Source organism: Hemiscyllium ocellatum, chromosome 17 (genome assembly GCF_020745735.1).
Source record: "Hemiscyllium ocellatum isolate sHemOce1 chromosome 17, sHemOce1.pat.X.cur, whole genome shotgun sequence".
NCBI lineage: Eukaryota > Metazoa > Chordata > Chondrichthyes > Orectolobiformes > Hemiscylliidae > Hemiscyllium > Hemiscyllium ocellatum.
Genome location: NC_083417.1, coordinates 18336662 through 18362388, shown reverse-complemented (window position 1 = coordinate 18362388; position 25727 = coordinate 18336662). Strand labels below are relative to the sequence as shown.

At 40.6% G+C, this 25727-nt stretch overlaps 1 protein-coding gene across 3 annotated transcripts in view; it reads left to right on the top strand.

The window, feature by feature from the left end:
• The first annotated feature begins 16444 nt into the window (after positions 1-16444).
• mthfsd (methenyltetrahydrofolate synthetase domain containing) overlaps positions 16445-25727 on the top strand; it is a 66667-nt gene continuing 57384 nt past the window's right edge. For 2 of the 3 annotated variants that reach the window (XM_060837600.1, XM_060837597.1), the window contains exons 1-2: positions 16447-16678; positions 21094-21197. In XM_060837600.1, coding sequence (XP_060693583.1) covers positions 16651-16678; positions 21094-21197 — 132 coding nt within the window. In that variant the 5' untranslated portion in view covers positions 16447-16650. Of the gene's footprint in view, positions 16679-21093; positions 21198-25727 lie in introns of all 3 variants that reach the window. The other variant, XM_060837598.1, reaches the window with a different exon arrangement.

The window sequence follows — 25727 nt, the reverse complement described above, 5'->3', positions numbered from 1 at the left end:
GTCTTCAGACCCACAGCAATGGGGTCAACTCTGAAGTTCCTCCTGCACAATTCGGGATGGATAATAAATGCTGACCTAGACAACAATGCCCAATATTGTGAATGAATAAAAAAAATCCTGTTCCATTCAAAGATCCCACTTTGAATTATGCCATTGCACTTCCAAGTGAGGGAAATCTGCAAAAAATAAGCTTTTCAAAATTCCTTTCACTGAAAAATATTGATTTAAATCAGATAAAAATGCTGCTTCTTTCTTGCATGTGACTAATAATCACATTCAATTGAATATGAAAGTGAAGCGTAGTAAAGTTCAAGATGTTCAGAGACCTGCAATTCAGTTTTATGATCTTTATGTATGATGTGAAGTTGTTAGAAAGTCATGAAACTTTATGTGAAAACTTTTATTTTTAAAGGCACGTTGTGGGCTGCATCAAGAATTAAGATACCAGCTGTGTTTTTTAACATTTCTTTTGATGGATTGTAACTGGGGAGCAAAAACTTTGCTTAATTTGATTGGCAAATAACCGAGAACATACTAAAAATGGAATATCACAAGGAACACAGGGACATAAACGCTATAACCGATGAATAAAAAGAAAACTGACAGTTGCTTCAATAGATTTTATAATAGCCAAAGTTAGTCCATGTTTCAGGAAAGACAGAAAGAAAATAGTAAACAATAAAAGATTGATAGCAAATGTCAGAAAAATGCTATTGTCTTACAACAGAAAAAAATTGTAAGGCAAATCTATAAGCTTTTTTTGATAGCATAGATAAAGAGGAACTAGTAAATGCAATGTATTTGGAGCTCCAAAAGGCATTTGATGAAACATTACACAAGGTTCATATGTAAGGTAAAGGTTCAGTAGCAGAGATAGGAAGTGAAGAAAAGGAAGAAGTACAATATTTTCAGGTAGTCTACTGAATGAAGTGCTACAGTAATCTATGCTGCTTCTTTCTTGCATGTGACTAATAATCACATTCAATTGAATATGAAAGTGAAGTGTAGTAAAGTTCAAGATGTTCAGAGACCTGCAATTCAGTTTTATGATCTTTATGTATGATGTGAAGTTGTTAGAAAGTCATGAAACTTTATGTGAAAACTTTTATTTTTAAAGGCACGTTGTGGGCTGCATCAAGAATTAAGAAGTTTTATCTTTCTGTCGTCTATATTAGTGACTTAGTTAAAGAGAACAAAATAATATATTTAAGTTTGACCATAATATAAAGCTAAGTTGGCATGTAAACTATGAAGTGAAGACAAAGTCGTCAAAAAGGGATACATTGTCTGCGTGGGAGACAGATGACAGATAAAATACAATAACGTGGAAAAGAATAAAGTAACTCACTTTGGCGGCAACAACTGACAACAAAATATTGTTTTACAAATATGCAGTGAAGCAGACTTCTCAGCTCTATTTTGAAAACTAAGGAGACATGCATTGTCACTATTTGCATGCTGAAATGATCGTAACAGTGCAAGTCTTTTCATCTTTTACAGGTTGTTTTATATTTAAGCATGTTATAAATTATGATTAGTTATTTATCAACATTGTCATCATATCTTAACACCTGCCAGAATAATGATTTTTTTGATAAATCAATTATCTATCTGATACATAATTATAGAACATGAGGAGGCACAGTCTTAAGAATCAGGAGCATATCATTTGAGGCTGAGATAAGGAAAAACAGCTTCACTTGACTGCTTGTGAATCTTTTGATTTCTCTACCCCAGGGGTTGTAGATGCTCCATATTTGACCATAAGACCATAAGACATAGGAGTGGAAGTAAGGCCATTCGGCCCATCGAGTCCACTCCGCCATTCAATCATGGCTGATGCGCATTTCAACTCCACTTACCCGCATTCTCCCCGTAGCCCTTAATAAGACCATAAGATTGAATTTGATTAAATTTAACAGTGAGATAAACAGAATCATGACCTCTCAAACATTAAATGGATATGGGAAGCAAGTGCGAAACTGGAGTTGAAACAAAAGCTCATCTATGATCATACTGAATGACATACCATAAGATGTAGCAGCATATATAGGCCATTTACCCCACACATCTGTGCGCTATTCAATGAGATCATGGCTGACCTTATTATTCGATCACCTTCCACCTTAACTCCGTAACACTTGATTTCTTTTAAAAATCTGCTTGTTCCAGCCTGGAAAAAAAATTAACAATCCAGCCTTACAACCCTCTGAAAGAATCAATAAATTTACTACCCTCTAAGAGAAGGAAAGCTTTCTCATCTCTGTCTTAACTGTGTGCCCTTTATTCTGAGATTATGCCCTCTGGTCTTAGACTTTCCCACAAAGGGAAACAATCTCTCTGCACCTACCTTGCCAAGCCTGAAAGAATTTGTGTTTCAGTAAGATTTCTTATTCTTCTGAACTCTAATAGGGACAAGCTCAACTCACTGAATGTCTCCTCATATACAGGATTAATGTAATGAGTAATCATTGGACTGCCTCCAGTGCTCATATATCTTTCCTTAGATAAGGGAACCAAAGCCATTACTGGCATTTCAGGTGACATCTGACTAGTTCTGAAAAAGGGTCATGGAACTTGAAATGCTAACTCTGTTTTCTCCCCACCGATCCTGCCAGACCTGCTGAGTTTCTTTCACAATTTCTGTTTTTGTGGTCTGGCTAGTGCCATGTATACTTTCAGTAAGACTTCCTTACTTTTATACTCCATTCCCTTTCAAATAAATACAAACAGTCCACTTGCCTTCCCTCTTACCTGCTGGATTTGCATGCAAGCTTCTTTCATGCACAAGGACCCCAAATCTCTCTTTGATGCAACTCTTCACAGTGTTTTCCCTTTTATATAAGATTCAGCTCCTCTATTCTTCCTTCCAAAGTGCACAAGTTCATATTTTCCTGCCGACAAGTCTATCGGACAAACTTTTGCCCACTTACTCAACATGTCTGTATCTCTCTGCATACTCTTTGTGTCATACTTACTATTTGCTTCCCCACCTGCTTTTATTTCATATGCAAACTTGGTGACAGCACATTGTTGCAAAGATAGATTCAGGTCTGAGGAGCTGAATAGTCTATTCCTGCTCCTGTTTCTTATGCTATCACACTATTCTGTCAAGATGTAAGAGTTCTTACTTAAAAATATGTGACAATGTCTTATTGCAAAATATGTTCTTTCATACATAAAATTGATGTAAGTACTATACACTGTCTAAAAACAGCATTGGGAAGCATTAACATGAATGTCAAATCAATTTAATAAATAAACAATGCTTTTACAAGCGATCACATTTGTTTCTTCATTTTAGAAATCAGATAATCCTTACTAAATCTCATCATTATAAACAACTTGACATTGACTTTATCAACTTTCTTTGTGTGTCATTTGAAAGTCTGCCATAGATAGATGCTGAATGTTCAACATCAATTATGGTAACCAGCAGCCAAGTATAACACACAGCTATTTGAAACAATTTAGTTACCCTTGGACTCATTAGTAGTCTTGCTTCCAAATTTAGTTTTGACATGGAACAGACGTTTTCCATTTAGAACTGCAACATACTGGAACCAAAAAAGGTTTAGGTCCATTACTTTCCCAGTTACATAATACTTTTTGAAAGCAGGCTTTTAAGTCCATCATTAGATTATGTTGCAATCCAACTTAGAGAAGCAGCAAGGGGACACCTGATATGATGATAAAGCTGAAGATCCCATGACATAATCAGCAGCATCCTGCCTCTGTATCAGAAAATCAGGTGAATCCCACTCATGATTGGACAACCAATGACATTAATAATGCAGCCTAACAGATTAAATATCAACTTGAAAATCCTTCCACCATGCAACAATGGCAGGTCGTTAAGGTTCAGGTCAATTATGTGATCGCAAACATGTTGAAATCTAGGTCATCACTATGCATAACTGCAGACTACAACTTGCATGTTGGAATTGCAATTCAGCCTCCCTGAACGGATTGTAATACACTGTCTTCCCATGAGATAAATAGGGATTGGAATGGCTGCCATGTTACACTGTGGAATATTTCAGCAGATTAACTGCAGACTTCAGCAGAACAAACAAGACTGATCTATATCTCATCGGCTGCAGTTTTGCTGATCATTTCTATATTTTGATAGCCATGAGGTTAGCACTGTGGATGCATTTGCTCCATCACACTTTTTCACTATATGTAATTGGTTTCCATGTTGATTCTCACAAGTCACTTTGTCAAAGAAAGCGGGAGCTGAACTTCCATGACATTTCTGGTCCATTAATTGTGCCAGAACAGAACAATGTATGTTTTTGATTAGATCATTCTGTTGGAAGTCAATTCCATTGTTTGTGCACCATTGAAATCCTTCCCCAGATTTTCATCATTCTTTTTGAGCCATTCAGTCTGCTGATATCAGGGGATATGACTGTGTGCCAGCTAATGGCTTTTTATATTTCAGTTTATTTTACGTAACTACTGTACATAAAACTTCTCAGTTTATGAAGTAGTTGCCTACATCATTTGATTGAAGTGGAAGTGAATAATTTGTTAGCATTAAAACATCTCTAAAGTTTGGTTAATGTTTTAAGCCATTTGAAAACAGTTTCTCTGCATGCTTTTTTTATATTTGTTGCTCAGGCTCCATTGAGACAGCTTCAGGAAACCTGTGCAACCCAAGTCAATGTTCGGTCATCATTGTCTTTTATGTCATTGCAGCCCATTTCTTTGCCTTACATGCTTTAGTATTTCAATAATGTGGCAGAGACAATGGGTCAAATGGTTTGAATGCTGATTTCTGAGCTCCAGGATCTCCTCAAACACCCACAGCACCGTGAGGTCATTCAAAGTGCATACCCTCACTCGTGGATTATACAAGAAAAGTGCCAGCAGTTTGAGACACCACAATGAGTATTCCACATGTTAATTCTTCAGATGCAGGACGCATTGACCCTCCTTTTATTTGTCCTCCCACAATGCCTCAAGAAAGAAACCATAACCAAGAGTGGTAATTGGGAGACAATGATCCCTTTTTGCCCACTGAGAATCCAACAATCTAAAATGGAACTAGAATTATAGCACAGTGAGGACTACTCCTGTGGTGTTGACATGACCATCAATGGTATTGAAAGTATTCTTTCACTGTCCAGACTGGTCATGTAGGTATTTGCCAAAGATATTTTCTAATCAAAATCAGAATTTGCTGGATGAACTTAGCAAGTCTGGCAGAATCTGTGGAGAGAAGGCAGAGTGAACATTTCAGGTTTCAATAGCTTTGCAGAACACCTACGTTATATCTGCAAAAATTACCCTGATCTCCTGTTGCCTACCATTTCAACACACCACCGTGTTCCCTGGCTAGCATCTCTATCTTCAGCTTGCTATAGTGCTCCAGCAAAGCTCAGTGCAAGGTAGAAGAATAACACCTCATTTACCACTTAGGAACCCTGCAAACTTCTGGACTCAATATTGAGTTTCATAATCTTAAGGCCTGAACACCTAGTCCCATGTCCTTACCCCAACTTCCCACATCAGGCGTTGTCATCACATGGGATGCTACCATAAACAGCTCGTGGTCTGTCCCCATTAGCAGCTACTCATTCCCTCACGCTGACCTTTACCTATTCCTCTGTTTGCCTAACTGTCTTTCACTCTCTCTCTCTTGACTCCATCTCCACCTATCACTTACTCTGACCTCCCTCTCCACTCCCCCTTTCTGGCATTTACACCAACCTAGTCCTTACTACAATCAGTTCTGAAGAAGGATCACTGGACCCGAAACACTAACTCTGCCTTCTCTCCAAAGATGCTACCAGACCTGCTGAGTTTGTCCAGCAATTTCTGATTTTGTTTCTAATTTCCAGCATCTGATCTTAATATTTTCTGAACAACTTGTGCAGAAATATTACTTCAGATCTCTGCAGCAGATGGGTCTTGAATCCAGTCCAGCCTGCTCACAGGTAGGGGCATTATCCCAGCAGTACAAGAGCCCTTACATATTTGCCAGACAAAATTTCCAGAATTATAAACATCTGCTGTGCCCCTCAGAAATTTGCCATCAAGGAAGAGCTGCCAGTCTGATATGACCAAAGAGGAGTTACTAGTTAACAAAAAGCTTGAACATCATAGAGCACAACAGCTGCATGGTATACACCTTGTATGAGTTGCAAATGACAGCAAAGGTCAGAAACTAGCAGAAATCTTCTCTTTGCACTTTGGTGAAACTTCGATATCACAGCTTAACCTCTTTAATTTTATCTTCTGTCTCTGACCTTGGTTTTGCAACACCAGTAATAACAGATATTCAGCTTTTAAAAACATTTGCACCACATACTATGGGACCTAGAGAAGGTTTCAACATGTAGAATGCTTACACCTTTGCCAAATATTCATTGCATGAATAACTTATTTAGGTTGACATTCTTATACAAGTAAAAAAAATCCTTTAAGAGCACATCATTTTTTTTATCAGTGTGAGAACTTGGTCATTGGTTTTGCCCACGTTGTGCAAATTGCAGCGGGTAGCAATTAAATTTTGTAAATAATACCATATTCAATTGCTTTGGTTAATTGTTTCCATCTTTCCTTCAATCTTTAAATGTGTTTCCAACTATTATCTTTGCAAGAATTAACTTCATTAGACATGGTATGAGTAGGTAAGTAAAATCACCCTTTAATGTTGCCTTTTATATTATTGTATCATTGTTTTTTTCTCATTTGGTAATCTCACTGAATGCTGAACATTTGCATCATGGCCACTCCAGCATCAACCAGTTTAATCATTCCTCATTCATACTGATCAACAACAGCTTGAAGTAAAGCTCCGAAATCATCTATCTTACTTCTGTGGTACAAATTTATTACATTTTTTGGTTTTGGAATGCTATTCTTGCGTGACTCATCAACTGTATCCACACAAACAAGAGAATGGGTCTGCTTCTCAGATGTTTGAAAAGTGGGTTCTGCTGTTCATTGTCTGGTGACTTTTACTCTATTTACAAAATATTTGCCTCAAAATATAGAACAGCTTTAATCAGAAATTCTGATTAAAACACTCATAAGGGTAGATATTCAGCAAGGTTGAAATTCCACCTGCCAGCACCTGTCAATGTTAGTATAAGCAGGATATGTACCTTACCTATATAAAAGCAAAGTGGTGCAGATGCTGGATATCTGCAATAAAAACAGGAAGTGCTGGGAAAACTCAGCATCTCTGGGAGTGTCAGTGGAGAGAGAAAAAAGTTAACAGTTTTAGTCTAATATGGCTCTTCTTAATAAAACTCTTCTTTGGAAGAAGAATCTGGACTTGAAACATTTACTGTCTTTTCTCTCTCAACAGATGCTGCCGAACCTGCTAAATTTCCCCAGCACACTGTTTGATTTAAGTACCCTGTTTATACTGGGCTGGATTTTTACCAGTCCTGAAGTAACAGGCGGTGAGAGAAGGGGAACAGGAGGAAATAGGGTGTCCATTGTCTTCCTGTTGACATTCTGACAATGGAGGGAAAGGTGAAAGATAGACCTCTCACGAAGAAGAAATCTGAGCCACTTAAGTGGCCAAATAGGGGCCTCTCCCCATTACTTATAGCATTGTACCAATGGCAGGTGAACACTCTACTATGTGGGAAAACTGTCTAGTGTACCCAGTGGCATTTCTGTGATCTTGAGTGGGGGCACTTCCTATTTGTTTCTCTAACAATTCAGAAGGATCCCACAGCAATGCCTATCCTTGTGCCAAACCCTCTCCTGTCCTGTCACTGGTGGTGGATTGACATTATGATTGAAAATGTTTTTTTTTTCATGAGATGTCAATTGTCAGCAACAAGTTGCTACCTTAAAGTATAATCCGGGATATGTTTTAACAGTGAACATTTTAAATTGTCAATTCCACTCTTTGATAATAGAGTTTGCAATTGTCAACATTCAAATACGGTTTGAGAAGAAATTGAGGATAACATAAACTCTTCTGGAAATGGCTACAATTTTGGGCAGATTTGGAATATGGTTCAATTGTTGCACCCAACATGGAAAGTCTGAGGTGGATCTTAAGGTCCTTAGCTGCAGATGCATTGTAAGGCCAAGAGAGATAACAAAATGAAGCAGACAGCTGTCCTGACCACCCCCACCCCGTGAACCTCACCCCATTCCCATTTACAGGGGCAGAGCAGGTTTTAGAGAACCAAGTGACCTTTAGTAACTGGCCATTAAGGGTCTCATTTCACCTTTACTTCTCTTTATATGTGCAGGGGAAGGCAGACCTGAGTAATCTGCCTTGGTGGGTTTGGGCATTGCATAGAGTATTTGTACCTTCCACAGCTATGTTTTTCTTAGATCCTGTAACACAAGAATTAGTGTGAGTTACCTGGTTTTAAAAGATTCAGCAGACGTTGTTCACAGTTCCTGGTTTATGCATATATCATAGTCAATGGCATTTCAGTATCTGTTACAAACAGTTGCAGGCTTCCATCAGTGTGTCATGCTAAAGTGGCCCAGTTAGAATGGAATCTGATTTGTTCATTTCATCAAGTCACATGCCATGACACAGTGAATATATTTATTGAAGGTATACTAGCTGTGAGTTATAACCCAACAATGGGATGCCTGCAGATTTCAATATACAGGCTACTCTTGGCTGGATGGCGGGTTAATCAACTTCAGGGGATGCCCTGTCTGCACCGAAGGCAGCCACACCTTCCCTCCTACATCCTTATGTAAGATTGCAACCTCCGGCCCACCCCACTCCTTCCCCCCGCTTCTAGCTTTCCCTTCAAATATCTCAAACTTGCTCCCCAATGTTCACCCTTCTCTCTCACCCTAGCCCCTCCAGGGTGTCCCTTCAGTCTGGGCTCCATCAGTCTTTTCCTGGAACCTTGAAGCAATCACGTCTTGATCTTGACGTTGCTGTGGCTGCTGAGCTACTGGCAAATCAGATCAGCGAGTAGCTGTCTAATGTGTGGTTTTGTCCCAGATGCAGGCGCAAGTGTCACCCTGAAACAATTAAGGCTGCTTCCAGCGTAATATCACTGCTGGTTAGCCGGGGTCCAGATGGACGGGGTTGATGCTTGACTTATCAATCAGTGGTTGGGGAACACTGTAAAATACAGTGCTCTTTCTCATTATCATCATCAATCATCAGGATTTCTCAGTAACAAAATGACCATGAGACTATTAAAAAGAAACTCCTGAAAAAATAATTACAACGAGATCTTAAACAGACCGTTAGCATTTTGTTGAGAATATTAATTGAAATGTTATGTCAGATGTGGAAGATGAAAAGAGACCCATTGAATTAAAGGGTCACTGGACCTGAAAATTTAGCTCTGATTTCTCTCCACAGATGCTGCCACATCTATTCAGCTTTTTCCGGCCATTTCTGTTTTTGTCTTTGCCATTGGACTTCCACATGCTTTTCGGTGGAGTTGGATCCCATTCTCCTGTTCATTCCCCATATGTTTCCACACTTGACTTTTTCAGATTTTTATCCACTTTCTTCTTAAATGTTGCTATTGATTGTTGTCACGATGATCATCTGCCAAAACATTTTTCCTTCCTCTTTTGGAAGGGTCACTCGATGAATTCCATGCTGAATCTATGTCCAATAGTCTGAACAAGGAAATGGTGAAGTGAATGGCAAAGGACGGTTGAAAATGAGGGAGTCATAGAACATGGAAAAAAGTCCTTTCAGTCCAACCAGTCCATGCTGACCATAATCCAAAACTAAACTGGTCCTACCTCCCTGTGCTTGGCCCAAACCCTCCAAGCCTTTCTGATTCATGTAATTAGCAAAATGTCTTTTAAATGTTGTAACTGTACCCACATTCATCACTTCCTCTGGAATTTCATTCCACACATGAACTATTTTTCGTGTAAAAAGAGTTGCCTTCATGTCATTTTTAAACCTTTCTCCTGTCACCTTAAACATATGGGGCAGCATGGTGGTTAGCATAGAACATAGAACAATACAGCACAGAACAGGCCCTTCGGCCCTCGATGTTGCACCGATCTGTGAACTATCCTCCGCTTGTCGCCCTACACTATCCCAAAATCATCCATGTGCTTATCTAGGGATTGTTTAAATCTCCCTAATGTGGCTGAGTTGACTACCTTAGCAGGTAGGGGATTCCACGCCCTTACCACTCTCTGTGTAAAGAACTTACCTCTGACATCTGTCTTAAATCTGTCATCCCTCAATTTGTAGTTATGCCCTCTCGTACAAGCTGACATCATCATCCTAGGAAAAGGTCTTTCACTGTCTACCCTGTCTAATCCTCTGATCATCTTGTATGCCTCTATCAAATCCCCCCCCCCAGCCTTATTCTTTCCAATGAGAAATGACCCAAGTCTCTCAGCCCTTCCTCATAAGACATTCCCTGCAGACCAGGCAACATCCTGGTAAATCTCCTCTGCACCTTTACCAATGCTTCCACATCCTTTCTGTAATGGGGTGACCAGAACTGTACACAATATTCCAACTGTGACCACACCAGCATTTTGTATAGTTGCAGCATGATATTGCGATTCCGGAACTCAATCCCTCTACTAATGAAACCTAAGACACCATATGCCTTCTTAACCGCACTATCCACCTGGGTGGCAATCTTTAGGGATCTATGCCCCCTGCAACATTCTTCCAAACTGTCCACTACTCCACCAACTTTAGTGTTGTCTGCAAATTTACTAATCCATCTGCCTATGCCTGCATCGAAGTCATTTATAAAACAATGGTCCCAAAACAGATCATTGTGACACACCACTAGTAACTGGACTCCAGACTGAATATTTTCCATCAACTAGCACTCGCTGCTTTCTTCCAGAAAGCCAGTTTCTAATCCAAACTGCTAAATCACCCTCAATTCCATGCCTGCACATTTTCACCATCAGCCTACCATGTGGAACCTTATCAAAGGCTTTACTGAAGTCCATGTATACCATGTCAACTGCCCTACCCTCATCTGCATCTTGGTCACCTTCTCAAAAAACTTAATGAGGTTTGTGAGACACAACCTGCCCTTGACGAAACCATGCTGACTATCTGAAATCAAATTGTTACTTGCTAGATGATTATAAATCTATCTCTCATAATCCTTTCCAAAGCCTTTCCTACAACAGAAGTAAGGCTCACTGGTCTATAATTATCTGGGTCATTTCTGCTGCCCTTCTTGAACAAGGGCACATTTGCAATCTTCCAGTCCTCAGGTACTAAACCCAGAGACAATGACAACTCAAATATCAAAGCCAAAAGGTCTGCTATCTCCTCCCTAGCATTCCAGAGAATCCTCAGATAAATCCCACCGCTACTTCACAGGGCCAGGGACCTGGGTTCAATTCCCACCTCAGGTAACTATCCTCCAGATGCTTTGGTTTCCTCCCTCAGTCCAAAGATGTGCAGTTTAGGTGAATTGGCCATAATAAATTGTCTGTAGTGTTAGGTGCATTAGTCAGAGGGGAATGGGCCTGGGTTGGTTGCTCTTTGGAGGGTCTATTTCCACACTGTATGGAATCTAATATGCCCCCTAGTCTTGAATTCTCCCACCATAGGGTAAACAGACCAGCCATTCACCTTATCCATGCCTCTCATGATATTAAAAACCTCTCAGGTCACCTCTCAACCTTCTACCTTCCAGTGAAAGAAGTCCCAGCCTTTCAGCCTCTCCCCATAACTCAAGACTTTCCATTCCCACCGACATCCTAGTAAAGCTTTTCTGAATCCTCTCCAGCTTGCTAATATCCTTCCTAGAACAGCACACCCACAACTGGAATCAGTACACCAGAAACTCACCAATGTCCTGTACATACTCAACATGACTTCCCAAAAGTCAGGTGGCGAAGTAGAGTCAGACAGGCTGAGAGTAGTCAGAGTGTGTGGGGGGTGGAGGGAATGATGTCAGCATGTTCAACTGTATAATTACCTCAGTATTAGAGCAGGATTAGGAATGGACAATGAATGCTGGCCTAGTCAGAGAGTGCTACATCCTACGAACAAATAAAAGAAAATCTGGCCAGTTGCTACATAATATATTGACTGAAGTGCAGCAATGAACTGTGACATCCCATGGTGTGTGTATTGTAATTAGTTCCTAGTTTTCAAAGAATAATGTAACAAAGTAAGTCTCACTTCAAAAACAAAACCCAGGAATCATTACATCTTGTTAAATGTGGTGTAACTAAATTTTTAAATAGTTTACTAACTTCACAATTACTATTGAAAATCCTCACCAGACATGAGAAAGGAATGCCAAATTCCTCTGTAATGATAAAATAATCGACATGTTTTTGAAGACATGTATTTTTAAAGACAAGTTTATTTGCTTTCATTTTGGCTTCAATATTCGCCCAACTGTGATCATTTCTTTTACCACATAAAAATTTAAATGCCAAGGATATTTAGGCCCAGGTATTCTGAGAAGCATAATTACAGATTGTCACTCTGTTCCTGTTTTCTTCCATTAGTACCAAGCTATATTTCCGTAGCGTAGAATTCCAATTGTGACACCTTCATAAATGTAAAGCATATCCAAAATCTAGCAGATCCCTCATACTGCAGGATATTGGGAGAATTCAAACTGTTTCCCCCAAACCATGCAGCATTGTAGTAAAATTTAGAACCGAGGATGCTGGAGATCTGAGACAAACAAACAGAAATTCCGGAAGAAATTCAGCACGTCTGTCAGTTATCACCATTATAAATTACTGGTTCTGTTGAAGAGACACTGGACTTGAAACATTAACTCTGTCTTTTCTCCACATATTTTGCCCGACGCTGAGCAATTATCACAGTATCAGCTGCTTCTGGAATTCCGAGTGGTCCCTTCACAACTCCATTTTGCTCTATTCCAATGACTAGAGAGCTACTGGAATATCTGGGCCTCAGTATTTGCAAATTGTTGGCTTGCTCTGTATGTGAATGCTGCAGGCTAATGGAACATGCAATTTGAACATGGATGGTCTAAAGATTACTAAGAAGGGATTCTTTATTCCACTGGCATAAATCATTGCAAACATGAACGGAAATTAAGATTAAACAAGGTTTACATGGAATGGTGTTCTATGATTTACATTAGGTTGACGAATCCTTCATCTGCACCTCGTTTCCATAAGTCCTCCCCTCCCAAGAAGAGATCTTGCTGATTTCTCCTGCTGTTCTCCCTCATAGTCGCCATCTGCTGCTAGAGGTTCCATGACACATTTCCCTGCCGAAAACCTGCTGTGTCAGCAATCATGCATATTATGCAGTACCTGTCCATGAACAGATGCTCAATTAAGTTCAATTGCGCCACGATGGCTAGGATGTTTGAGTCCATATTAACAACAATGTTCTTTTCTTCCATTAGCAATCTGGGCAAGTGGTAAGGATTGGGACGTTATCTAGCATTTGCTTGTTGACATCTTATCTGTACTGGTACCTTCAATAAATCTAGGCACTGTGGCATGTCACCCATGTTGAGGTCCATGTTGGTCAATTTTCCAGGTTTCATTATGATACTTGTTGCTTCAGTTGTTGCCTCTCAGTATGTTTCCCCTTGCACTATTTTCAAGGGCAGGAGTAAGCCTTATACTGGATGCACCTCCTAGACTAACAGTGCACAGTTCGCCCCAGAATTCCACATTGCCACCTGACTCTTTCACTCAAGCTGTCACACACTGACACTTCATTGTGTGAGCCATGTACTTCCACATCATCCACCACATTCTGACATCAAGCAATTCCCCTTCCTCTAAACCACTTTGAGGCTGCCTGCAGCTATTGGTTCAATAACATAAATGTAAGCACCTGTGACGAGCTGCTTGATGACTCGGTATGCTTCAGGGTCCTTTATGTTATTTTGACCCCTGATATTCTGATTTCGAAAGAATATATATTGATTGGAACGTCAGTCTTGTCAGCCTTGTGATCATTCAATGATCTTTTTCTCAGCACTTCTGATTCAATCCTGTTGGCAGGAGGTCCATTAGTTTTAGCATCTAGTGAGAAAGGAAGCATTTGTATTGCACTGAATCTCTATGCCTGATGACATGGTGGCTGTAGTTGTTGAGGGTAATCTTGACTGAAGTGCCCAGCCCTGTCACAATACCAACATGACTTTGGAACCTCCCTTGAGTGGAATTGGCTGCAAAGTATACAGTGAAGATAGAGATCAGTATGATAATCTATTTCGTCTGCCTCTTCAACTCAGGCTTACATCACCATCCATATTGACAGTCATCTTTATGGTGGCAGTATTGTTCCTGGTCTTATGTGATCATATGTATCGTATGTATCTTTCCCCATGGTCTGGATTATATGATCTCATGCTTCAAAGAAAGATAACTGAAGTCTGTCACTATTAAGTATCCTCACAGCTTCTACTGAATGGCCCTTTAGATTATGTCCCTGGTCAATTTGAATGAGGGATATAGGACAATGCACTCAACCATCACCACTATCTCCAGGAATATAGAGACCAGGTCCTCCCCTTCCACTTGCCTGTACTCATAAACTCTGTGTTGTAGCTTTGACCAGCTACCGCTGTCCTCTAAAATCCTTGTCAGTAGCTCAAAGATCTGTTGCAGGCTTCTTTGAACATCTGTACCTATTTCTGGCTTTCCCACACAGATGTGTCACCATAATTGCCACCTGCATGGAGGCCCTTGGACACCTTCACCTGGATCACTGAGTGTTTCTGGTCTCGTTCCAAATCTGTCCAGCTTGTTACTTATTGGCGAGTAGAATATCTGAACAAGATTAACAATTCCTTCCTCCATAGAGCTAAACAAAGCCCTTGAGTATTTTATACCAGAGTTTGGCCTAAAGGTCTGATTCCTCCTGCCAATACCTGAATCTCCAATGATGCCAGAACATCTTCAGCCTTCCTCATGGACATAGCCAGTATCAACTCCTTCACCATCCACTCCATCTCAGCTGATGGGCATGTTTTGGCATCATCCATCATGACTACAGGATGTACTGTAGACTCCTGCCGACCATGTCAGAAATGTAACATAAGATTTGTACACACACATACCTGAAAAATCATGAAACAGGAATTATTTATTCTACTACCATCAGGTCATTACAAACCTGAGAAGAAATTAAGGTCAAATTCTGGTCTCCCTCCTAGCAGAAGGTTGTTGTGAAACTTGAAAGAGTTCAGAAAAGATCTACAAGAATGTTGCCACGATTGGAGGATCTGAGCTACAGGGAGAGGCTGAACAGACTGGGGCTGTTTTTCCTGCAGCGTCGGAGGCTGAGGGGTGACCTTATAGAGGTTTATAAAATCATGAGGGGCATGGAAAGGGTAAATAGACAAAGTCTTTTCCCTGGGGTGGGGAGTCCAGAACTAGAGGGCTTAGGTTTAAGGTGAGTGGGGAAAGATGCGAAAGGACCTAAGGGACAACTTTTTCACACAGAGGGTGGTACATGCATGGAGTGAATTGCCAGAGGAAGTGGTGGAGGCTGGTACAATTGCAACATTTAACAGGCATCAGGATGGGTATATGAATAGGAAGGATTTCGAGGGATATGGGCCAAGTGCTGGCAAATGGAGCTAGATTAGTTTAGGATATCTGGTCATCATGGACAAGTTGGACCAAAGGGTCTGTTTCTGTGCTGTATGTCTCTATGACCCTAAAGAAGAGTTTACATAGAATTAAGTCTGTGGATCGAGGTCTCACTTGTCTATGCCTTCCCTCTCCAAAGACACCCTCTCTCAGGATCACCACCTGCTACAGGGGTATCCATGCAACTACTCGAGCACCCCTAATCAGCACCCTCCTTCACCATTGCCACTTGTTGCTGGAGGACGCCATACAACTGTTGAAGCACCCCCAGTCAGCAGTCTCCCCCACCATCGACTGCTGGAGGTCCCCACACAATAGCTCTAGCACACCCCTTCACCATCGCCACCTGCTGATGGTGGCTTTAATCATTAAATTGACTGACAACACAAGTGCTGCATGCCAGGAGATTCCATTGATTTGTGGCAGATTTAAATTGGCATGGAGGAACGGAGCAGCATGCAGCGCTACAAGGATCAGTGAGCATTTGTGGGCAGCCTTCTTTGAGCTCAATCGTGAATGCTTTGTCATCGCCTGTTAAATCCAGCCTGTGGTACAAATTTCCAAAAACAGACAGCTGAGTTGGCAAACTAAATGTCACGATCTGCCCACATTCAATATTCTCTCGGTTGCCAGCATTGCTGGGGTGGCCAAAGACTTTTTTTTTCATTATTATTTGTAAACAGCTCTTGCTAGTTTGCCATGGATTGTCGTCTCACTGGTTCGTGAAGCATAAAAGGCACATGTGAGGAGACCTGCAGTTGTTTGCAGATGTCAGCAGCTTTGCAAAGCCCAGAAGCAGTCGAGGGAATTTGCGTGCAAGTGTGGATCCTGCACTCTGAAAGCGATTCGCAGTTTCGGCTCCCCTTGCCTTGCAATGAAAGTGCGGAAACTGCTGCTAATTTTGCTTGCAATTTGGAAAGTCGGTGCGGAAACACGTATCGGTCGCGGGGGAGGGCAGAGTGGAACTAACAATTGCTACACTTACCCGTGACGTCGCCAATTGTGACGCTCATCGGATACTTTGTACATTCGCTTCTTCAGTCGGAAACAATGTCAGTTTAAAGGCACAGGCACCGCATTACTTCTGTTGGCAAATGGTTAATCTGAACTAGTTCAGGGAATAAAAACATGGAGCCTGCAATCAAATTGAAGCCTGGTAGGGTTTGGACTTTAATATTTTAAGTTAATGCTGACCTCTTTGAAAGTATGTTGTGATATACTTAACTGATATAATCCCAAGCAGATCTCTGCAAATCCTGACCTCCAAAACAGGAGTTTAATCTCACCACCGGTGTGGTTTGGTGCTGGGGGCATTTAACGAGGTGGGAGGGTGTGGGTTAGGGTAGGTCAGCCTATGGCTGCACGTGGTGAGTCTACCTAGATGAAGTTCTTCCTTGACCACTTCAGGAAATACAATTCCATTGTACAGCTATTAACCCAGGTCAGGGGGAAGGGAAGGAGGGGAAAATGGAGGGGAGACGGTTTATCAGGATGTTGCCTCGTGTGAATGATTTTAGTTGTTAGGAGAGGTTAGCTAAACTCAGATTGTTTTTGCTGGAAGCAAGCAGGCTGAGGGGTGACCTGATGGAGGTATACAACATAATGAGAGGCATAGATCAGGTGGATAGTCAGAGGCTTTTTCATCAGAGTGCCAAGGTCAACTACTAGAGGACACAGGTTCAAGGTAACGGGGGAAGCTCTAGGGTAGAAGCGTGGGGAAAAATTTTTACAAGCGAATGGTGGATACCTGGAATGTTCTACCAGTGGAGGTGATAGAAGCAGGCACGTTAACAATGTTTAAGGTGATTCTAGATAGACATGCAAACAGAAGACAAACAGAGGGATAGAACCTGCACATGGGCAAGAAATAATGGGTCAAAATAAGGATTAGAATCACTGCTGGCCTGGTGAGGTGAAGAACCTGTTCCTGTGCTATATTGTATTGATCAGTTATATCATCATAAGTTGCATCAATGTCATGACACCAAAGTAATGTGCAGAGTCAAGAAAGATTAAACTGTGGACCTGGGAGGATTAAGGGAAAAATTGATGAAGATTTTAAATATTATGATGGGTTTTTGATGACGTAAATGAGGAAAACCTATTTCTAGAGGCAGCAGGGTCAGTGACATTAGGACAGGGATTGAAGCAATTAGCAAAATAGCCAGAGGAGAAGTAATAATGTTTTTACTGAACTGAACTGTTGTGACCAGGAAATCCACTGACTATAAAGGATAGTGTAAGCATTTCAATAATAATGGTCATTGTACTAGCCTCCACCACTTTCTCTGGCAGCTCATTCCATACATGTACCACCCTCAGTGAAAAAGTTGCCCATTAGGTCTCTTTTATATCTTTCCTCTCTCACCCAAAACCTATTCCCTCTAGTTCTGGACTTCCCCAGCTCAGGGAAAAGACCATGTCTATTTATCCTATCCATACCCCTCATGATTTTATAAACCTCTATAAAGTCACCCCTCAGCCTCTGACCCTCCAGGAAAAACAGCCTATTCAACCTCTCCATATAGCTCAAATCCTCCAACCCTGGCAACATCCTTGTATATCTTTTCTGAACCCTTTCAAGTTTCACAACATCCTTCTGATAGGAAGGAGATTAGAATTGCATGCAGTATTCCAAAAGTGGCTGAACCAATGTCCTGTACGGTTGCAACATGACTTCCCAACTCCTGTACTCAATATTCTGACCAATAAAGGAAAGCATACCAAACGCCTTCTTCACTATCCTATCTACCTGCGACTCCACTTTCAAGGAGCTATGAACCTGCACTCCAAGGTCTCTTTGTTCAACAACACTCCCTAGGACCTTACCATTAAGTGTATAAGTCCTGCTAAGATTTGCTTTCCCAAAATGCAGCACCTTACATTTATCTAAATTAAACTTCATTTGCCACTCCTTGGCCCATGGCCCATCTGATTAAGATCCCATTGCATGTGATCCTTCAGTCATCTCTCTCCCTAATGAGAGCGCAGCCTTATGATCTCTGGGACAATGGCAAGTTTACTTTTTTATAATTTTGAGTCTCACTCCTCTTCTTCCTCACAAAGTTGCAGCATCAAAATTGCCTTTAATAGAGATCAAAATTACAAATAAAATGACATATTTTAATATTTTCAGTTAGAAAGGTTTTCTTCCTGTTGTAAAGTTCCTGATGTCAAAGTACTTGTTTCTCCCAAAGGTGTTGGGTGAAGCAACTCCTGCCGTGTGGCCCTGGGTAACTGCTAAAGAGTATTTATTGAGGTGCAATATTGAGTTCCCCATGCGAGTCACAGATTCTCACTCCGCAACTCTGCCAGAAAGCCTTGAAAAGATGGTGGATTCACCTGGTGGGAGAAATACAATCTGAGAAGGTGTATTAGCACACTAACTTGTTGTCTTAGTAGAAATGCTTCGCAGGCTGTCTGATTTAGAGATATTTTATAAAGTGAGATGAAAATTCGCAGGCATCAGCCTTGACAAATTTTACTCAGCAGCACGATATTGGAAATCCATGCCAGTAATAAAGGAAAGCTAATATCAAGTAGAATATTAAACAGAATCTTTAAGAGCACTGCACATTTGGAGATGTTTTTAGACAATTAGAAAAGAATAAGTTAATATACTTATCAATGGATCATGTTTTAGAATTGGTTTTTGTTTTGTTAAGGTTGTCATACTTTTATGAGTGTCCAAATCATGTGGAATTTTTAAAGTTACCCAATTCATTTATTCTGTCATTCTTCTCTCATACACAAAAGCTCCATTGAGCAATATTTTATAATGTTTATGCAATAAAAGTATTGAATGTTGATGATTATTTAAAGCATTGGCTCAACAGAACATTATTCAAATTGAGGGTTTGTTGCAGCATGTTGCAGCTGGCATTCATATTTCATACTTTTTACCGACTCAAAATCTATTTGACAAAATGCCGCAATAAATCTTGCTTAAACGAATGTGAACAGAGCTGAAAGAGAGCAGGAAATGACTGAATTGTGTTAATTAAAATGTATGGACAATTCAAGAATTCTTCACTCGACATATAGGTAGGACAGAATTATTGTACTCAAGCTTGCAAATTATACACATGAAAAATCTGAACACTTCTATACGTGTATTTGAAAGATGTGCAATAATTATGGAACAACATACTATAGTTAATTTATTTCTGATTTCAATAAAAACTTATCAAGAGTCATAGAGATATACAGCATGGAAACAGACCCTTCGGTCCAATGCGTCCATGCTGACCAGGTATTCCAACCCAATCTAGACCCACCTGCCAGCACCCGGACCATACCCCTCCAACCCCTCCTTTTCATATACCCATCCAGATGCCTTTTAAATGTTGCATTTGTACTAGCCTCCACCACTTCCTCTGGCAACTCATTCCATACACGTACCACCTTCTGCGTGAAAACGTTGCACCTTAGGTCTCTTTTATATCTTTCACCTCTCACCCTAAACCTATGCCCTCTCGTTCTGGGCTCCCCCACCCCAGGGAAAAGACTTTGTCTATTTATCCTATCCACGCCCCTCATGATTTTGTAAATCTCTATAAGGTCATCCCCTCTGCCTCCGACACTCCAGGGAAAATAGCCCCAGCCTATTCAATCTCTCCCTGCAGCTCAAATCCTCCAACCTTGGCAACATCCTTGTAAATCTTTTCAGAACCTTTTCAAGTTTCACAATATCTTTCTGATAGGAAGGAGACCAGAATTGCTATTCTGCTTTCAAATTTCTTGCTTGCACATAATAATTAAAAAGTGTGTGGTAGACATGTTGGCTGATGATGCTATGTTGATCTGATATTACCTGGTGTGTTCCTTATGTTTGTCAATGCAAGTATAAAATATCAGGCTTTCTGCTGGTCATACCTCAGCAGAGCGCAGCCTGGTCATAATGAATATAATGGACTTGCATTCAGTCATGGGGTTTAAATCAAAATATTGTGCATGAGAATGAAGCTCCTAGAAATTGTTCTGGATTGTGAACATCCAAAAAAGTTCTGGAATTAATTTGCAGCCTTTGACTCCCTTCACTAGACTTTTAGGTGCACATAAAATGTGATGGAATAGAAAAATGGTTTAAACTTGGAAGCAGACTGGATGAAATGATGCTGGGGAAGGCTTCAGTGAGCACAAAATTATATAAATAAATGATTATCATCTGCAGAGTAGAAATCTGTGGTCGTAACTTAAAAAAAAAGGTGTTTTATTTTGATTTTAATTGAATTTATACATTGAAAGATTGTGATAAGCAGAAAATACTTAGAAAGCCATCCTGGTCAATACCTAATTTCCTTTTTAATCATTGAATGAAAAATGAATTTTTCAAAAATCAGTGAAAATAATCAAAATTCTATCTCCTAATGTATAGCAGATTATGAAGCAGTTTAAATTATATTGTCTACTTACAGCACGTATTTATATTCTACCTCCTCCTTGAGTAACGCAATGCAAATTCTTCATGTCACAATTGAGCCACCTTGTCCCTAACGGTGACAAAGATAGGGCAGTTATATCTGAAATTATGTATTAGACCTGAGAACCTTCTAATTTTTTTTTCCCTAGGTGTCTCCAAGTGGGACATTCGCCAGAAAGTTTGGGATTATATGGAAGAAAACAATTTGGCAAACTTCCCAAGACCGGTTCACCACAGAATTCCTAATTTCAAGGTAAAACCACTTTGAAGTCTTGCTAGCTTTACATTTAATAACCCTTATTTGCCTCTTAAGTTTCAATTTCTCATGTCAGATTCATTCGAGGCAAACCATTACAAAACCTTGTTTGTTGTTGTAACTAATTTTAGAGGACTGAACTCCTATTTCTCAGTGACTATTCTGTGAAAATATGTGCAATTAGTAGATTAAAGTAAAAATTTTGAGAAGTCTCAAAATCGATATTGTTCATCCATTGAGTTGCATTCTTGGATTGATACAAGGAAATCTTTTGCAGCTAAAAGAACTGTTGGTATAAATATTTTTAGTTGTCTTTTATAATCTAAACAATGACTTACTTACGACTGTGACCAATTGAAGCTATCCAACCCTGCCCTGTGCTTTATTTTTAACACTGTGCTCTCCATTCTACTGTTCTGTATAATAGTTATTTACAAAATCATTATAATGCTGTTTGGTTTAATTTTGATTTCAGGTCTTCTTAATGACTTAGTGCCAGATGCTTGAAGGAATAAAATTGATAAGGAGTTGTTGAATAGGCCATCTAGTTAAAGTTGATTTCTTAAAAAAAGGACTAGATGACATGCGTCAAGGATACTGAAGGAAGTGAGAGTGAAATTACAAGGATCTTCAAGAATGGTCACCATTGTCTTCTCAATGACCATTAGAGATGTGCAATTAATGCAGAGCTAACTAATGATTCCCACAGCCAATGAATGAACAAACAAGAAGCAGGGGCCTACAAGAGCTCTCCCCCAGGGCCAGCCTGCCACACTATTGTTAAATGCCGAACTGGCACATAAGTATCTTGTGCCTTCCCTAAAAGAGGTGACGCTGGCTTCTCACATTGTCCAGCCCACGGTAAGATCACAGTCACCTCCATTGAATATTGAATGATAATTTGAGAAAAAGTAAGTAGTCACTTGGCAAATTATGGGTCATTAAGCAATGCCAGCACAGAGTTAAGTGATAATCATGTTTAATTAACCTGCTTGAGACATTGATGAGGGTATTAAGAGGCTTAATGATATAATGCTTATGGGTAAAAAGTGAGGTCTGCAGATGCTGGAGACCAGAGCTGAAAATGGGTTGCTGGTTAAAGCGCAGCAGGTCAGGCAGCATCCAAGGAGCAGGCAATTCAACGTTTCGGGCATAAGCCCTTCATCAGGATTCCTGATGAAGGGCTTATGCCCAAAACATCAAATTTCCTGCTCCTTGGATGCTGCCTGACCTGCTGCGCTTTAACCAGCAACCCATTTTCAGATATAATGCTTATAACATGATGTGATGACTTCCGAAAGACATTAATAATGTGTCACAAAACAGATTTGTGAACTAAGTCAATGTTTGTGGAATACAATACAGAGTACCAATATGGACACAAAATCAACAGGAAAACTTGCACTGTTGTTTTTCATAATGGAGGAAGGTTTGTGGTGGAGTTTCCCAGGTGTCAGTGTTAGGACTACTGTCCTTCCTTATATACATTCATGACTTAGGCCAGGGCACAGTTTCAAAACGTATGCATGATATGAAATTTGATAGTGTAAACCATGAGGAGTGTTGTGTAGAACTTCAGGTAAATCATAAACTGGTGGAATGGGTGAGCAAGTGGTGTAAAGTCATATAGCACAGAAATAGACCCTTTGGTCCACCTCCATGCCAGCCAAGTTTTCCAAAACTAAACTTGGTCCCATTTGCCTGCGTTTGGTAGATATCCCTCTAAACCCTTCCTATTCATGTACCTGTCCAAATGTTTTTGAAAAGTTGTAACTGTACCTTCATTTACCATTTCAGCTTGCAGCTCATTCAACATACGAACCACGGTCTGTGTGAAAACATTGCCCCTCAGCTCCTTTTTAAATCTTTCTCCTCCAACCTTAAAAATATGAACCCTAGTTTTGAACTCTACTTAATGGGAAAGTCCTTTGCTGTTCACATTATCTATGCCCTTCATGATTTTATAAACCTCTGTAATGTCACCCCTCAACCTCCTATATCCCAGGGAAAGAGGTCCCAGCCTAAATAGCCTCCCCGTATAACTCAAACATTCCATTCCTGGCAACACCCTTGTAAATCATTTCTGAACACTCTCCAATTAATAGTATCCTTTCTGTAGCAGAGCGACCTGTCCATCTTCCTTCTTAGCTATGTGTTCCACCCACCCCGCCGACCTATCACAATAATCTCCCACTAGCATCCACCTATTGCTTTCCCACCTACATTCCCCCAGCCCCACTCCCACTCCCCTATTGATCTCTCATCCCCCTTCCCCTCCACCTTCCTGAAGAGGGCTTATGTCCAAAACATCGAATCTCCTGTTCCTCAGATACCGGCTGACACAATGTGTTTTTCCTGTGCCATTCTTTTTGACCAGAACAGCATTCCAAAGTTAGTCTCACCAATGTCCTCAACATGATGCCCCAACTCTTATACTCCACGGGCTGAACAATGAAGTCAAGTCTGCCTTACCACCCTGTTTTGATGAAGTCAAAACAATGACTGCAGATGCTGGAAACCAGATTCTGGATCAGTAGTGCTGGAAGAGCACAGCAGTTCAGGCAGCATCCAACGAGCAGCGAAATCGACATTTCGGGTTGAAGGGCTTTTGCCCAAAACGTCAATTTCGCTGCTCGTTGGATGCTGCCTGAACTGCTGTGCTCTTCCAGCACCACTGATCCACCCTGTTTTGGTGCAGAGTTTAAAGAACTATGTACCTTTCCCCCCATTTCTCTCTGTTCAACAATGTTACTCAGCACCCTACCATCAACTGTATAAGTCCTGCCCTTGTTCATTTTACCAAAATGCAATACCTTGTATTTATTGGAATAAATCCAAACCAGCCAGGTGAGTGAAGTTTCAGTGGGGGAGCATTTTGGGAGGAGTGACCATAATACCATGAGTTTTAAGATACTCCTGGATAGGGATTACAGCAGTTATCAGGTAAATGTGTTAAGTTACGGGAAGGTGCAGTACAACAGTGTTAGGCAGGAACTGGAGGATGTTGATTTGGAGGTGGCTGTTTGAGGGTAAATCCACATAGGACATTCGGGAGTATTTCAAATGGCAGTTGATAAGTCTTCAGGAGTCGCATGTTCCTGTGAGAATGAAGGATAGATATGGCCCATTACGTGAACCTTGGATGACCAGGAATGATATGACCTTGGTCAAAACGAACTAAGAGGATGGGAACTGACAAAGCCCTTGAAGAGTTTAAGCAAAGTAGGACAGAACTTAAACAAGGAATTAGAAGGGCTGAAAAGGGTCATGAAAAGTCATTCACAAACAAGATTAAGGAGAATTCCAAGGCTTTTTATACATCTATAAAAAGCAAGAGGGTAGCCAGGGAAAGGGTTGGCCCACTTAAGGACAAAGAAATCTATATATGGAGCCAGAAGAGGTAGGTGAATACTTAGAGGTCCTAAGTGAATACTTTGTGTCAGTATTCACCAAAACAGAAAGAATTGATGGAGGATGAGCTCAGGGCAGGAGTGTCAAGTTTCTAAGCCGAGTTGCTATAAAAAAGGAAGAGGTGTTGTCCGTCATAAAAAGTTTAAGATAGATAAGTCTCTGGGTACTGATGGGATCTATTCCAGAATATTGAGAGAGGCAAGACAACAAATTGCTGGAGCGTGGACAGACATCTTTGTATCCACTTTAGCCACAGGTGAGATCCGAGAGGACTGGAGAATTGTTAACGTTCCATTGTTTAAGAAGGGTAACAAGGATAATCCTGGCAATTGCAGACTTGTGAGCCTCACATCAGTGGTAGAGAAATTATTAGAAAAGATTCTCAGGGACAAGACCTATATATATTTAGAAACAAATGGACTTATTAGTGATAGACAGCATGGTTTTGTGTGGAGGAAGGTCCTGTCTCACTTGATTGAGTTTTTTGAGGAGATGACGAAGACGGTTGATGAGGGAAAAGTAGTTGATGCTGTCTATATGGACTTCAGTAAAGCCTTTGACAAGGTCCCTCTTGAGAGGCTGGTACAAAAGGTGAAGTCATATGGTATTGGGGTGAGTTGGCAAGTTGGATACAGAATTGGCATTGTCATAGAAGACAGAGGGTAGCAGTGGAAGGATGCTTTTCAGAATGGAGGATTTGTGGGTAATGGTGTTCCACAGGGATCCGTGCTGGACATCTACTCTTCGTGTCTAGATTAGAGTGGTGCTGCAAAAGCACAGCAGTTCAGGCAGCATCTGAGGAGCAGTAAAATCGACGTTTCAGGCAAAAGCCCTTCATCAGGATTACAGGCTGTATTCCTGATGAAGGGCTTTTTTCCGAAACGTCGATTTTACTGCTCCTCAGATGCTGCCTGAACTGCTGTGCTTTTCTAGCACCACTCTAATCTAGACTCTGGCTTCCAGCATCTGCAGTCATTGTTTTTACCTATCTACTCTTCGTGGTCTATATAAATGGTTTGGAGGAAAATATAGCTGGTCTAATTCGAAAGTATGCAGATGGTATAAAGATTGATAAGAGTTGTGGATATTGAGGATGATGCCAAGAGGATACAGAAG